This window comes from Choloepus didactylus, chromosome 1 (genome assembly GCF_015220235.1).
Source record: "Choloepus didactylus isolate mChoDid1 chromosome 1, mChoDid1.pri, whole genome shotgun sequence".
NCBI lineage: Eukaryota > Metazoa > Chordata > Mammalia > Pilosa > Megalonychidae > Choloepus > Choloepus didactylus.
This window is the reverse complement of record NC_051307.1, coordinates 245545772-245560566: the sequence shown is the minus strand read 5'-3', so window position 1 is coordinate 245560566 and position 14795 is coordinate 245545772. Positions and strand designations below refer to the sequence as shown.

The 14795-nt window shown below is 55.4% G+C and overlaps 1 protein-coding gene across 1 annotated transcript in view; it reads right to left on the bottom strand.

Annotated features, from left to right (window-relative positions):
* Positions 1-14289, bottom strand: part of IQSEC1 (IQ motif and Sec7 domain ArfGEF 1) — a 184121-nt gene extending 169832 nt beyond the window's left edge. The window contains exon 1 of the mRNA XM_037802844.1: positions 13973-14289. Coding sequence (XP_037658772.1) covers positions 13973-13995 — 23 coding nt within the window. The 5' untranslated portion in view covers positions 13996-14289. The remainder of the gene's footprint in view (positions 1-13972) is intronic.
* Positions 14290-14795: the final 506 nt, after the last annotated feature.

The following is a 14795-nucleotide window of genomic DNA, read 5'->3' as shown; positions in this document are numbered from 1 at the left end:
GGCAGACAGCACTGGGAACGTGGGTGCCCAAGACCATTGCAGGGGTGTTCCATGTTTACTAATAAGACAAGACCCCAGGGCAATGGGCTTCAAGGTGAACAAGGAGCCAGCTCTAGGGGAGAACATTCTGGGCAGCAGGAACTGAAGGTTCAGAGGCTGGGAGGTGGGAATGGGTTTGGCGTGTCTGAGGCTCAGAAAGGAGCTGGTGTGGCTGGAGGGTGGGGAGCAAGGGAAGGCTGGAGAGGTGGGCAGGGCCTCCTGTGAATGGGTTTCTTGAGGACAGGGCTCCACACCAGCCCAGGGCCTGGCCAGAACGTCCGCCGTGATGCACGCCAGAGGCAAACTGAGGCAGACATGGCCCCAGGGCAAGGGGTGACCAGCCCTGCAGCCCCTGAGCCCAACTCTACACCTGGCTTTCACAACGCCAGGCTGGGTGACTTTGGGAAGCGCCCCTTCCTTCTCTGGGCTCATCTCCCTGGGGCGGGGGGGCACCTGTCCGAGGGTCTCTCTGGGGTGGGGGGGGGCACCTGTCTGAGGCAGACATGGCCCCAGGGTAAGGGGCAGCCCCTGAGTCCAACTCCACACCTGGTTTTCACAACGCCAGGCTGGGTGACTTTGGGAAGCGCCCCTTCCTTCTCTGGGCTCATCTCCCTGGGGCGGGGGGGCACCTGTCCGAGGGTCTCTCTGGGGTGGGGGGGGGCACCTGTCTGGGGCCTGATGGCAGGCCCAGGACATATGTCTAAGGAACAAGGGCAGCACGGAGGCAAAGCAGGGAGTGAGCCCAGAGCAGCACCCACCTGCCCATGGGGCTCCAGGGTTGGGACACCCCTCAACTCCAAAATTCCGGGGCAGGGAGCAACCACTGTTAAAACAGGAGGCCTGTGCTCCTGAGAGGGGTCCGCAGATAGTGAAGAGTCAGTCCAAGGGCACCATCAGCTGAGCCTGGGACCCAGACTCAGACCCCACCTGGGTGTGAATCCTGCTTCAGGCCATTTGGGTCTTGACATAAACCACTTCCTTTTGGAGCCTCAGTCTCTCCCTCTACGAGCCTCTGAGCTCTGCTCCACTCCACAGGGTAAATTCTGAACCTCACAATGACCTCCTACCTTAGGGTGCTCTCTAAGCTCATAAGTGCAGTGAACAAACGTAGGGATGGTGTAAATGCCAGCTGCAAAATCTCAGGCCACCAGCAGCCCCCAATCTCCCAGGGCCACTGCTGTTGCTGAGAACCCGCTGTGTGCTCTCGGAGGCCACCTCTTTTCATCTTCACTCTGACCTCGCAAGGCCGGGAAAACAGCCCATTTCACAGATGGGCAAGTGGGAATAGGAAGCAAGTGGCAACAGCTAAAAATCCTGCCTCGTGCCTCTTCCAGGCTGCTTTCCTCTAGAGAGGCTTGGGGGAGCAGCTGGGAAGAGTTATCCTTTCCCAAAGTGCTGATGAAAAGGATTTGAGATTGAGCTGCAATAAATGATGAGTTTTCTTGGGTGGCATAGTTTTGTCTTTAATATGTACCACCGGGAAAAGAGAAGAGAGGACATAGCAAGAAAGGGGTTCTCGTTTATAGGTCCCGGTTGGCAAAGAAAGAGGGAGGTATGCCAGCCTTGGGGCGGGGGCAGTTAGAATTGGTGGGGAGAGTGGGATCCTGAGGATTAAAGGGATCGTGGATGTACCCAGGTATAAAGAGCTCCACGTGCAGGTCAGCAGAGCCCCTGAATGCACAGAGACGTTGACTCCAGGCCCTGCCAGTGCTGGAGGTTGGCTGTCCAGCAGACGGGGTGGGCTAGACTGGGCCTCCCCCCTGTTCTGAGCTGTGGCTCTGGCAGCAGCGAGCCTCTGCCCACATACTGAGGGGAAGCCACAGCTAGGTCTTGCCCTAAACTGGCCCCTGCCGTCCCCTATCTCTAAGCATACCCATTGACTCTCTCCAGCCTCAGTTTACCTCCACTCCAAACACACATATGAGAACACCCTGTTGGTTCGGTGGTTCAGCTGGGGGCTGACTCTAACTGCCCAGCTCCAGGGGTGATCTGTGACGAAGGCTGGCCAATCTGCCCATTGCTCCTCTCGGCCATGAGAGATAGCTTCGGGGCTGGCCATGAGTGCCAGGGCCGACCAGTGGAACTCAATTCCAGGATGTGGGCTTGCTGAGGGAGCTGAAGTTGTTGGGGACAGTCTCATCTCCACGTGGAAAAACAACCCAGAGGAAAGACAAGCCAAGAATGAGTTTCCTGGATCCAGCCACAACTGAAGTCAGATGCCAGGGCTTTCCGCTGACAATACCCACTAAAAATCCCCTCTGATTTGAACCTCTGTCATTCGCAACCCCAAAGCCCCTGATTAAGACAGCTCCCTTTTCCTCCAGCCTGGCTTCTTTCTCTTTTCCATATATCCATGATTCTTAAGTCCCAGGATGTTCCAAAGCCCACCCCTTGCAGTAGGAATCCACAAGAGGAAGGGGACGAGAAGAATATTTATAGGTTACGACCTACTACATATTTTATTATCTCAATGAATCCTTATGTCCACCCTGCAAGGTCAGAATCATTAGCGCCATTTTACAGAAAAGGAAATGGAGGTTCAGAGAGGTTAAGGCCTTTACCCCAAGTCACACAGCCACAGGGCAGCAGATAAGGGGCGTCATGTGAGCATCTCCTTGCAGGGTGGCTGGGAAAAACCTCAATTATCCCAATATCTTGGTCTCTACCTCTGCTGGGCCCATCCTGTCTTGAGGGGCTCCTATTTGCCCAGAAGCCCCAGACAACAATCAAACGGTCAGGACTGAAGTCAGAGGGGCTCAGGAGGCAGCATACAGCGCAACCCACCCAGAGTAAGTAAAACTGGGAGTTTTTCTCTTATTTGGTAATAGAGAGCAGATGTGAGGAAACTGCTCCGAGTCTTCCTAGGGCTCGGAGTTTTGCAAGTGATGGGCTGTGGATTTCAGCAAGAGCTGTGGTGATTAAAAATGCATCACTTCCCTTATGAACCATTCCAAACAGATGCCAAGGACCGTATCGAGGAGGAATGAAACCTCCGAAGCCAATACAACATCTTGCAATCAGCCATGCTCGGATCAGGCCGGCCCAGCCCCTCCAGCCTAGTCCCCCAGAGAGCCAAGGAGAGGCCTAAGGCCTTGAAGTGACCCCACACCACAGCTGGCCTGCCCACCCACTGGCCCACTCCCTGCCTTAGTTCCTGACCCCCGGCCCTCACCCTGCCTGATCCTGGCTCTTGCTCAGTCTGTGACAAGCCAATTTGCCAAAAGCCAATTCATCGAACTGTCCATCTGCAGAATGACAAAATCACCCGAAGTACTTATTTCCCTTTACCTTTTAGTTTTAATCACCTGGTTTTCACTTGTGTCTTCAAAATGGCATTTTGAGGCATGTTCGGCTCATCTCTGTCCCCGCTCCCAGCTGACAAGGCAGAGAAGGGGGAAACTGAGGCACACTGAAGCTACAGCAGAGCCTGAGCCGGAGCTGACACTTAGCTGGGATTTCAAAGCAGGCACAGTGTACCGGGGAAGGTCCACCTGAGGGGAGACCCCTGGGCTGGGTTTGGGACCCCAGTTCCAGGAGGGTCTCTGGGTACAAGACCCCTGCTCCAGCAGCCAACGGGCTGTGGGCCAAGCCAGGTCTCCAACTCAGCTCAGCCAGGGACCCTGGCCCCATAGCTGGGGACTGGCCAGGGCCTGGCTGACAGCAAAAGGGGCTTGTACTGCGTCTCGGGGAATGGAGGGGGTCGCCCAGTGCCCCTGATGGGGATCAGCCTTAGGGAGAAAGGGTTAAGGGGTCTCAGCCGATGGGGAGGGGTGGACAGCAGAGACTGAGTTTCGGGGAGCCCAGATTACTGGTTTCCAACCACAGTCACCAGGGGTCTCGGCCACCAGAACCATAAATATGTCCCCCCACTTTTCTTCTTTTAATTAAACTTTTTGTTTTGAGATAATTGTAGAGTTACACTCAGTTGTAAGAAATAACACAGAGAGGGTCTGTGTGCCCTTTTCCCAATTTCCCAGTGGGAACACCTTAGAAAACTACATCCAATGTCACCCCTGGGAGACCAACACGGATACAGTCCACTGAGCCATTCAGCATTCCTGTTTGACTTGTCCTTCTCTGTGCTTAGTTCCACGCAGCCTTGTCACATGGGTAACCCCCCGTATGCACCACCACAATCAGCATACAGAACGGCTACCCCACTTCCAGGATGCTTCACCCAACGTCCCCCTTTCCGTAGCCCAAATTTGGTGCTTCCCCCTTCCTCTGTTCTGAAAAGTTCTTCTGTGACGTGATCACTCTATCTACCCCCATATTTCAAAATGAAAATCAACAGAATGCCCTTGATCGCTGACACCACCAAGGGGACAGAAAGGAAAGGAATTCATCCTGAAATATGAAATAACGGGCCATTTGGTGGGCTGGTGGCAGGCACGTCCGTCCTGCAGTCGTCTGCCCGTGTGTGACAGCTGCAACCCAGACGGACACGGGAGGTTGCCGGCGACTCAGATATCATGAGGGACCCAGCCCTGGGGGGATGTGACGCCCTGAATGGTGACAGCTCCTGGGAGAGCTCTGAACATATCAAAGTGGGACCCTCCCTTGGTTTCAGGAGCAGTTGCCCCATCCTGAAAAACTCAACATATATTAAAACCACACAGGATGAATTCCGTGGTTCAAAGGTCAAACAGTGAGGCCCGAGGCTCAGAAAACTGTGCACAGATGTTCACGTCCACGAATATCTGGTGAGGCCTGGGTGATTCCTGGCTGCACTTTGGCTCTCGTTAACCACAAATGCCTCTCATGTCATCTCCAGTCACCCCCCAACCCTGAGGGGGCAGTGCGGGGCCTGCAGGAAGCCCCTGGTAATGCCCTCTGTCCCAGCACTCACAGCTCCTCCTGCATCTGTCTGTCTCTGTGTCTGTCTGTCTCTCCCCATGGACATGGGTCATATCTGATGGGGGTCGCTGGCTCCCGGCACCCAGCTCAGGCCTGGGGCCAAATACGTGGTAATTAACCAGATGGAGATTCAGCCAAGGGGACAATGCTGAGACCTGGTGGGGGTCGTGATCTTAGGACACTTGCCCTTCTTTCTCCTGCCTAGAGGACACTTTGCTGCTTTCCTGGAGGCCCCACTGCAAGCAACAGGCCAGAGTTTCCCACAGCAGGGAGACTCTCACTTCCATCAGGGGCCAGTGGTAGTAACTATGTCCCCCCAAATTGGCCCTTCATTCAGCACTGCAAATCCAGAACAGAAAACTAAACCACTGGGTGTCACTGGCTTGCTGGGTCGAGGTGCCTCAATAATAAAGTATCCGTAAATGCACTGAACTTTCCAGAAGCACCCAGAGAAACTGGACACGGTGGTGGCTTCTGGGCCAAGGGACAAGGAGGGAGAGAGGAGGGCCTAAATTTGCATGATGCACAGATGTTTTTGTACCATGTGGGTGAATTATCTTTCAATTATGTGAATGAATTAAAAACAACAAAAATACGTAAGCAGGTATTACTTGTATGATTGAAATAATCTTTGTATTTCCAAGGCACCCCCATGGGCCCAGCTCCTTGGGCTGCTTATTATGTCCCGGGGGGCTGTGTTTAGGGGGTGGGTTCAAAGCCCCCCAACTCCCCTTGCACCCCCTGCCCTGGGAGAGAAACCCCGTGAAGGCAGAGGAGGTTCCTTTGGGTCTCCTCAACCCCGGTTCAGCGCAGGGCCAGAGATGGGGAAAGTGCAAGGAGCAGGGCCACTCTGCAGCTCCCTGGGGTTCCACCCTTACCCCTAGCTGCAGGGCTCTGGGACAGGGCTCTGTGGCCTTGTTTATTACACTTCCCTTCTCTAAGCTCTCAGCTCCACAAGGGCAGGGCTGGGCCTGGCCTGTCCACAGTTGTCACCCCACTTGGCCTGGCACATAGCATAGGTGCCCAATAACCACTGTAGGTTGAGTGAATGAGTGAGTGGGTGAGTGACGCCCTTCAGTGACCACTAGTGGATTACAGAATTGGCTGTGTGAATGAGCCAGAACTTCTGAAATTCAGCTTCTCCTCCTGGCAACCCCTGGCTCCCATCCCCCCAGCTTCCTGTGTGGTTCAGTATAACCAAGAACTAGGAAGAGGTTACCCTGGCACTCCAGTTCCAGATGAGGACTCAGGCCCAGAGAGGGCAAGAGGCCAGCCCAGGGTCACATAGCAAAGTAGTAGTGAGGCTGAAGTGGGCCTCTTTTTCCTGCTGTTTGAGCACCCAGGAGGACCAGGCCCTCAGAGACCCAGGGGCACAGGGGGTACAGGGTGTTTGCATGCCTTTTGCCCCAGAGGTAGCCCCCCTGGGGTGTGTTGTGAAGGACAGAGAGAGAGAAGGAAGAGCCAGGAAGCAGAAGGAGCAGGGAGAAGCAGGCAGACAGGGGCTGCCGAATCAGCAAGCATTCATGGAGAGCGGACGGCGGGTAGCTTAGTCAGCACTGGGTGCCTGCGTCCGTCCTGGCAACAATGCCTCCCAGGCCCCCGCCAGTGGTGACAAACCCTCCCTCATTCACAGAGACCAGATGCCAGGCTCCCAGCCTCTGCCTGACAAAGCACCATCAGCACCAACAATCAGGAGGCTGAATATGGGATGCATGGCAGCCGAGGCTGCAGCAGTGGCAGCAATCACGACTACATTCCAGTTCCAGGCAGCGGTCGAGTTGGAGGAAGTGGGGAGGGCATGGAGGTAGAACCGTGGGGCCGGGGATCTGGGATCTGCTCAGGGGCAAGACACCAGGGTCTCCACCACCTGGGCCTGCCCGGCTGCCCTCTGGCCCTGGCATCTCTTCATCCTTCCTTCCCTACCTCATGCAACTTTCCATGCACCTGGTACCTGCTGGCCCCAGAGATGCAGGGAAGAGTCAGACACAGCCCCTCCCTCAAGGGCAGATGGGCAGGTGCCAGGTGGTGGAGTCAGCACTGCCTGGCGATCCCGGGCGAGTCCCTTCCCTGCAAAATGGGATGATGCTAGAACAAACCTCCAAGAGTTATGAGAATTCCTCTCGAGGAGGAAGCTGAGGCCCCAAGTCTGGCTTGGGGGCCCTGGGGGACAGCATGGCCTAAGGCCCAGCGTGAGTCCAAAAGGTAAACCTGTCACTCTCAGTCCTTCGTGGGAAGATGGTGGTGGTAAGGAGGTCAGTCTAGCAGGGCTGGGAGCTTGTGCGAGCGGCCCCTCCTTGCTGCCCCTCCCCCACCGGGCGGTCACCAGAGAAGTATGTTCTTCTCAAATCTTTTTTTGAACTTGGCCCCAGCAGAGGTCTCTAAGTCCCAGAGAGGAGCAGACCTGGGCCCTAGCCTCACAAAGGGGCAGATGCAGCAGCAAAACCACTGCATTTTCAGCCTCCAAGCTGGTGACGCCCCCTAATGGTAGGGAGGTGCCAGTGAGGTTCCTCAGCCTCTCGGACCCTCAGTCTCTTCTTCCTATCTTAAGCCTCCAGATCAACAATGAACCCACCTACTCCAAGGTCTCCATGAGCTGTCCCCAGCTCCTTTACCTCTCTGATTTCACCTCCCACCATGTGCCTCCTGGCTCACTCTGCTCCAGCCACACCAACTCCCCGAACCTGCCAAGCACACCCCCCACTAGCATCTTGTTCCCTGCACCTGGAATCACCCCAAAGTCCTCATGGCTAATTCCCCAATGGTTTAGGTCTCAGCTCAAATGTCACCACCTCCAGGAAGCCTTCCTCACCTCTCTAACCAAGTGGGCCCTGCCAGGTCACTTTCAATCCATTCCCACTAGGGACTCAATCCTCTTTCATTCCTTTGTGCAGTGTGCCCCACAGTACGCCATGAGAGCGACACCCTCTCAGCAGTTCCCAGTACCCTGCCCAGAGCCAGGCACACTGCAGGTGCTCAATGAACGTGGGCTGAAGGCATGAACATGGAGGCTGTGTGACCTTGGCCGAGTGTCTCAGCCTCTCTGAGTCGCAACAAACACCCACGGTCCAGCGCTGCCCTTGGTTACTCATAGCGACAATGACTAGTGTCACAGCTGGGCATGCACAGCAGGAAGGGCTGCTGGTTGTAACCCAGGAGGCAGATGAGAACATACCACACACACCCCAGCCCCAACCACACATGCCTAAGAGTGCAGGCTGGCTCTCAGCTTCTCCACCTGTCTGTCTTTTTTTTTCCTTAACTTTTCATTTTGAAATAATTTCAAACTTACAGGACAGTTGCAAAAATAATGCAAAACCCATCCAGAGAACGCCAACATACCCCCCAGATACCCAGATCTACCAATTTTAACATTTTGCCACATTTGCTCTATCTACCTGTTTTTCTATTTTCTATATTCTGAGAATAGCTTGCAAACATCATGTTCCTTGAACGCTGAATACTTCCATACACATTACCTAAGAACCAGGACATTCAGTTACATAACCTCCTTAAGTACAGTTATCCAGTTCAAGAAATTTAACATTGATACAAGACTTATGTCTATATTCCGATTTTTTTCTTATGTCCCAACAATGTCCTTTTTGAGACTCTTCTCCTTGCTTGTTAGATCCTGTCCAGGATCATGTATTGCATTTAATTGTTATTGTCTGTTCAGTTGCTCTTTCTGTTTTTCACTGGGTCTCCGCCTGTGTTTAACAGTTTGTGACTCTGCGTATACCTGTCACCCTTGAGCACGGATAGGCTCTCTGTGGTTGGGTTGGGTGTCACAGGGTGGGAAAGCTTTTGGCCAGGCACCCAAGGGGGGCAGCTCTGCCTTGTGATCTCCTGGGAGCTGTAGCTTCCCAGGTTGGCCTTCTGGAACAGACTCAGAAGGCCACAGTGGAACGGGATCCCTGGGATACCCTTTCCCCATAGGGGCACTGCCGTGGGGTGGGGGAGGATGGGATTTAGCTCTTTGGCAGAGAACAAGCCCCCAAGCTCCATGGGGACTTGTTTCTTCTGGAAGCTGACCCAGGGCCTGCTGCCTGGCTGCCCTCCAGCCCTCCCGCCCTCCTGCCTGCTCATCCTTCCTTCCTTGCCTCATTCCACCTTCTGTGTACCTGGTGCCTGCTGGCCCTAGAGACGCAGGGAAGAGGCAGATCAGTTCCTCCTCAAGGACAGATGGGCTGGGGCTGGTTAGGAGAGGGAGCAGACTGGAGTCAGGCAGATCTAGGAGACATGGCCAATCCTCGTAACCCTTATTTTCGGGCATCCGGTGCAACCCCATGCATTATGGAGTCACTTAATATACATGGGATGCAATCCTGTATCTTCCATGAATGGGCTGTGTGACCCTGGGCAAATCTCACCCTCTCTGGGCCTCAGGCTCCAGCAATGGGAGAGTCAAAACAGACCCCACCTCATGGGGCTTGAGATGGTTCAGGAAAGTGCTCCGTAAAGGGCCAGGCAAACGGTGAGCCCCTCACCCTCACCTTTGGTGATGTTCTTAACGGGAAAGTTCAGGGTCCCTGCCAAAGTCACTGGGCTCTGACCCAGGCCAGACTGGCACTTACGTGGGGACACTGAGGCCAGAAGAGGAAGGCCACAGAGCCAGGCGGTTTGGACCAAGATCCAGGGGGATTCTCAGGGGCATCCTGGCTACCAGCCTTGCCAGTGTGTTGTTCTGCAGGAAGAGTGCCATCCCCACCTCCAGCTCACCCAGTCTTGGGCAGCCATTCCCTGTCATCTTTGCACTTCTCCTGGCTGTCCCAGGTGCAGTGTGGAGGTCCACGACCCTGGGAGAAGGACCGCTGAGAGTTTTGCCTGCATCCTCTCTGTTCACCTGGCCCTGCCCCTCCTAACTTCCCGCGCAGTCCAGAGATCTAACCATGGCCTCCACCCCTGCTCCGAACCCTTCCATGGCTCCCCATGGCCCACTGCCCACACAGGAAAGCCACTCTCACCATCCACCCTCCTGGCACTTAAGACAGTCCCTGCCCTGGACCCAGTCCAAGCCTCCAGCCTCCTCTCTCACCTTCTGCCCTCGCACATAAGACCCAGCCCAGACACAACTACTTTCAGCAAAAATCCTTTCAGATGAGAGCGTTAAGAGTTACACTTTGAGCCCTGACTGCCTGGGTTCAAGCCCCGGCTCCGGTCCTTGCTGGGTGTTGCTAGAGCAAGGGTCTGTGACTCCGTGACTCAGTTGCACTGTCTGTACAATGGGGACAACAACAGCCTACCTCCCAGGGTCACTGTGAAGGTTAACTGAGTAAGAGCTGGTCTGACCTCTACCATCGCCCCTTGCTTGCCGGGAGTGCCCCTTCCTGTAGACCACCTGGCAGACCCCCACTTTGAGGAAGCCTCCACTGTACCCGGCTGCCAGAGGCCATGGTGACCGCTCCCAGTTCTCAGGCATCTTTCTGTCCTGCCCTTGGCATGCTGTACTGACACTGTCTGTCTGTGTCCATCTCCCCCACTGGCCTGCAGGCTCCTGGAAGGCAAAAAACTATTTTCTACTCAACTCTGTACCCCAAGGCTTAGGGCAGTAACTGGCCCAGGACCCACGATTCACTTGTCCAACCAAGATGGACCAAGCAATCACTCTACACCCAGCACTTCCCTAGGTGCAGAGACTGCAGCGACTAACAGGCAAAAGCTCTGCCCAGGGAGAGCTGACATTCTTGCGGAGAAGACAGAGAGGGTGCGCAGGAGAAAAATCAAGCAGGCAGTGGGGACTTGTGGAAGGCCCAGGTGGGGTCTGTGATTTTAGATTTGGGGGTTAGATTAGAGAAAGCCTTGCTGGGAAAGTGCTATTTCAGCAAAGACCTACAGGAAGGGAAAGCATGGGCCAGGAGAGTTGCAGGCAGAGCGAATGAATGAGTGAGTGAATGAATGAATGAGCAGGTGTGCATGAGAGGCAGGAGAGGGCTCCCCCAAGAAGCTTCACAGCTTGCCTGCTCACCACAAACTTGTCCTAATGGTCTAACTCCCCAGGTCTGAAAAATAAGACGCGACCTGCCCATTAAAATGGAAGTCAACCATATTCGATGGTTAATAAAGGCACTGGCTGTAGTTACAGTCTGAAGGGGGGAGTTGACCTTAATTAAGATGCCGTTAATTAAGCTGTCAGTACAGTAATGACCTCGGTTGTTAGCAAGTTTGATTCAGGAACTGATTCTTGGAGACCTCACAATTTCCCCTCCATTCGATTAATAAATCTTCTGCGCTCGCTGTCACCTCTTCTTCCCATTCGTTATGCCACCTCCACGGGAGATGGAGTCCTAGGACCTCTTCTCAATCAACGACAGAGTCAGGATTCCATAACCTCTGGACACCCAAGGGTGCCCAGAGGTTAGAGGAAAAGAAAACGGAGGTCAGGAAGGCAGGGAAAGGGGTGGGTGGCATTTGGGGGCCTCTGCATGGGGTGCTAGGCAAATCCATCCAGGTCTGGGGTTGGGCTCAATGGGCAAGGGGTGCCGTGGCCAAAAGTAGAGCAGGGAATAGCTGTGTGGCCTTAGTCAAGTTCCTACCCCTCTCTGGGTCTCAGTTTCCTCCTCTGTATAATGGGTTAATGATACCACATTCCACGGCAGATGGTGAGAATCAGCGAGGCAACTGGGCGTGGGAACACTGAATCGGGTGACTGCAAGGTGGTAGTTACAATGCTGGAGTTTTCAGCTGCCAGGAAAGGTCAAACTCTAGAGATAATCAAATCCTCGTCACCTTCCCACATTTAAAATTCTGGTAACAACAAGATTTGAGTAGCAGGTACTGGAAAGGGCAGTGGGCTTAGGGGTTTGATTCTGTGTGCAGGGTGAAGTGGGGGGCAGGGGTAGCAAACCAAGGCTTACCAAGTATCCGCTGTGTCACCTTAAGCAAGGCCTGCTCTGGGTGTCAAAACTCGCCCATAAAAAGAGGGGCAATGGCACCTCGCCAGCCACCTGCTCCCCCACTCCCCTGCCCCAGGTCTCTTCGGAATCTCTGGATGTGGCCTTGGGAGTCTGAGAGCTGGAGAAGAGTGAAAAGACCCCTAGGGATATGGGAGGCAGGGAGCACTGGGCCCCAACAGGCCTGGCCAGCAAACCTGCCAGGGACCATGTGTTAAAATGCACATTCCTCGGCTCCCAGCATACTGAACCAACTCAGAATCAGGATCCTAATGTTTATCCCTGGTAAAATCACCATCAGATGAACTTGGGAAATACTGCCTTAGAAAAGCAGCTGCACCCAAGGGACAATCATGACAGCTGTAGGGTTAAAATCACCTGGAGAACCCCAAAGAGTACCAATGCTTGAGCCTTACCCCAGACTGATAAATCAGAATCTCTGGAGGTGGGGGCCCAGGCATGGGTATTTGGGGGATGCTCCTCAAAGTGATTCCAGGACAGAGCCTGGGCTGAGATCTCCTCTCCTGGGCTAGAACATTCCAAGGTTCCTGGAGAACCTGGATGAGCCTCAGTTTCCCCATCTGTAAAATGGGGGTTTTAATGCCTGCTCAGACATTAGATGACTGAGCACAGGAAGCAAGGCACTGTGGGCTCCCAAAGCAGATTGCCATGTTGAATCCGAATGGAGCGCTCTCCCCGCCAGCCCCTTGCCCCCCAAGCGTTTCACCGCCCCTGAAAATCAAGAAATTCTCTAATACCAGTCAGGTTCCTGGGCCCAGGCCAAGGTGAGGTGGGGAGGAGGCAGCTGCCTCAGGAAGACCTATATTCCCAGTGACGATGAAGGAAGTTCCACGTGGAGAAAGGATTTACTATTTGTTACCAAAAATACAGCCAGGGCCTTGTCACAGGGAGGGAGAACTCCAGCATGTTCCGCTCCATCAACAAACCAACCTGTAGGCTCTTCCAGAAAAAGCAAGTGGATATCGTAGCACACCAAAGATACAGAGGCTACTGTCATCGCTCATGGGGGTCCGGTCTGGGACCTGCTGACATAGTGGCTGAGAGGTTTTCCTTCACGCTCCATTAGCGAAAAAGGAGTTACTCAATGGGGGGAGTCGGTGCCATTCAAGTAGGGGCTCCATGGGCCCTTGCCATGGTTTAGGGGCTCCAGTGAGCTCAAGCCTAGGAGGAGCCCCCCAGAAGCAACCCTACAGATTGCTCCAGGCCTCCCCCCTTCCTAGTTCTGGGGGCTGAGCCCAGTCCTAGGAGATCCAGCCCTCCTCCCTAACCTTACGAGTCCATCCCGAGGTCTCCAAACAGCCCCAAACAACCCAGACACCATTAGCAGGTGGAAATGTAAAACCAGGCCTTGAACCCCACAACCTAAGGTCCCCGAGGAGGTGCCCTGCAAGGTCACAGGGCAAAGGTCACTCACACCAGAATAGCACACTGCAGAGCCCCAGAAAGCTAACCAGGAAACCTGGCATTCTGATCCCACTATCCCCCAGGGAGCCTGGCTTAAGGAGGCACAGGCTTCGGTTTCCATAAATACCCAAGCCCCGTGATGTCACCGCTCCGTGCAGACTTTTAGCAGCCTCTGCTGCTGGCTGAGGCCCAGCAGACAGGCGCCCTGCCATCAGCCCCCAGAACACCTGGGTGCCACAGCCGGACACAGATGCCTTCCCGTTCTCAATGCCAGGCTGGACCTTGGCCTGTCCCCACTCGACGCAGGTTCCCACCCATGGGCTCAACCTGCCCGCTGACCCTCCACCGGGCACGGCTGAAGCACCAGGTCACTGATGCACCAGTATAAACTCACCGTGGACCACACCAAAAGCCAAAATTGTAGCAGCGGGTCTGGAGGCCCTGGATATGGACTGAGGGGGGAGTAATTGTGCTGAGAGAGGGAATCTCACAGCCCGATGGAGACCTGCTGACTAACAACCTTTTTCTCATCACCACCGACAAAACCTCCGCTGCAAGGGGTTTACAAACGCCTGGCATCCCCGCCGGGTGGTCAGCTCCTTCTGCAAGCCACCTGCACAGCAATCCCGGCCCCCCAATCCTCGGGGTATCCTGACTCCCCACCAAGCCCCCTCACTCCAACTCCAAGCGTCATGCTCAGCTGGGGCCCCCTCTGGCCATTGGCCTCGAGTGCCAGGCATAAACCTGCCACATATACTCACAAATAGCGTCTCCTGCAAGCCATCGTGTCTGGGGTCAGTTCTTCCCTTCTCTTTCTCTCTCTCTCCAGCTGGGGAGGCTCAGTGTGGTTAGAAGAGGAGCGGGTTACTCAGGCGAGAAGTGGAAGGGAAGAAAATTAAACAGAGGGACCAGTCACATTCCTGGGGGGCGGCAGGCTCATCCACGAAAGCTGGCGGCAGCAGGGGCGCTTGGCACGCAGGGCTCACACCGTGCCCAGGGGCCTGCGGGGACGTCGAGTCACCATAGTCGCCAGGATGGGTGCGCGGGGGGCGTCTGCCTCTTCGCTGCTATCTGGGAGCCCCTCGGGATTTTTCCTTCCCGCACATCCGGGCTGGAGGGGCGCGGGCAAGAGGGGAGGGCCGGGGCGAGGCCGCGCCCGGTTCGCTCTCGCAGCATCCGGAGGAGGGGCGGGCGCACCGGAGCCTCCCGAGGCGCTCCGAGGAGCCGCGGAGTGCGGCCGCGCCGGACCAATCGCCGACGCGCTCGTCGCCACCGCAACCGCAGCATCAGGCGCGGCCACCCCGCGGCGCCCTCCCTGCAAAGTCACGCACGCACCAGCCCGCGCCGCGGCCGCGCGCCGGCCCCTTCCTGGCCCGCGCTGGAAACCTGGAAATCTGTTGCTAAAAGGCACACGCTGCCCCCGGCAGCCGGCGATGCCGCCGCTTTCCAAGACGCGAGGAGCCACCAATTGCACGGAGTCAGCCAGCCAAGCTTCCACCCTGGCTCTGCCACCTAAGGGCCTGGGAGACCTTGGGCAAGCCGCTTCCCTTCTGGGAGCCTTGAGTGACTAACTGTAAAATGGGA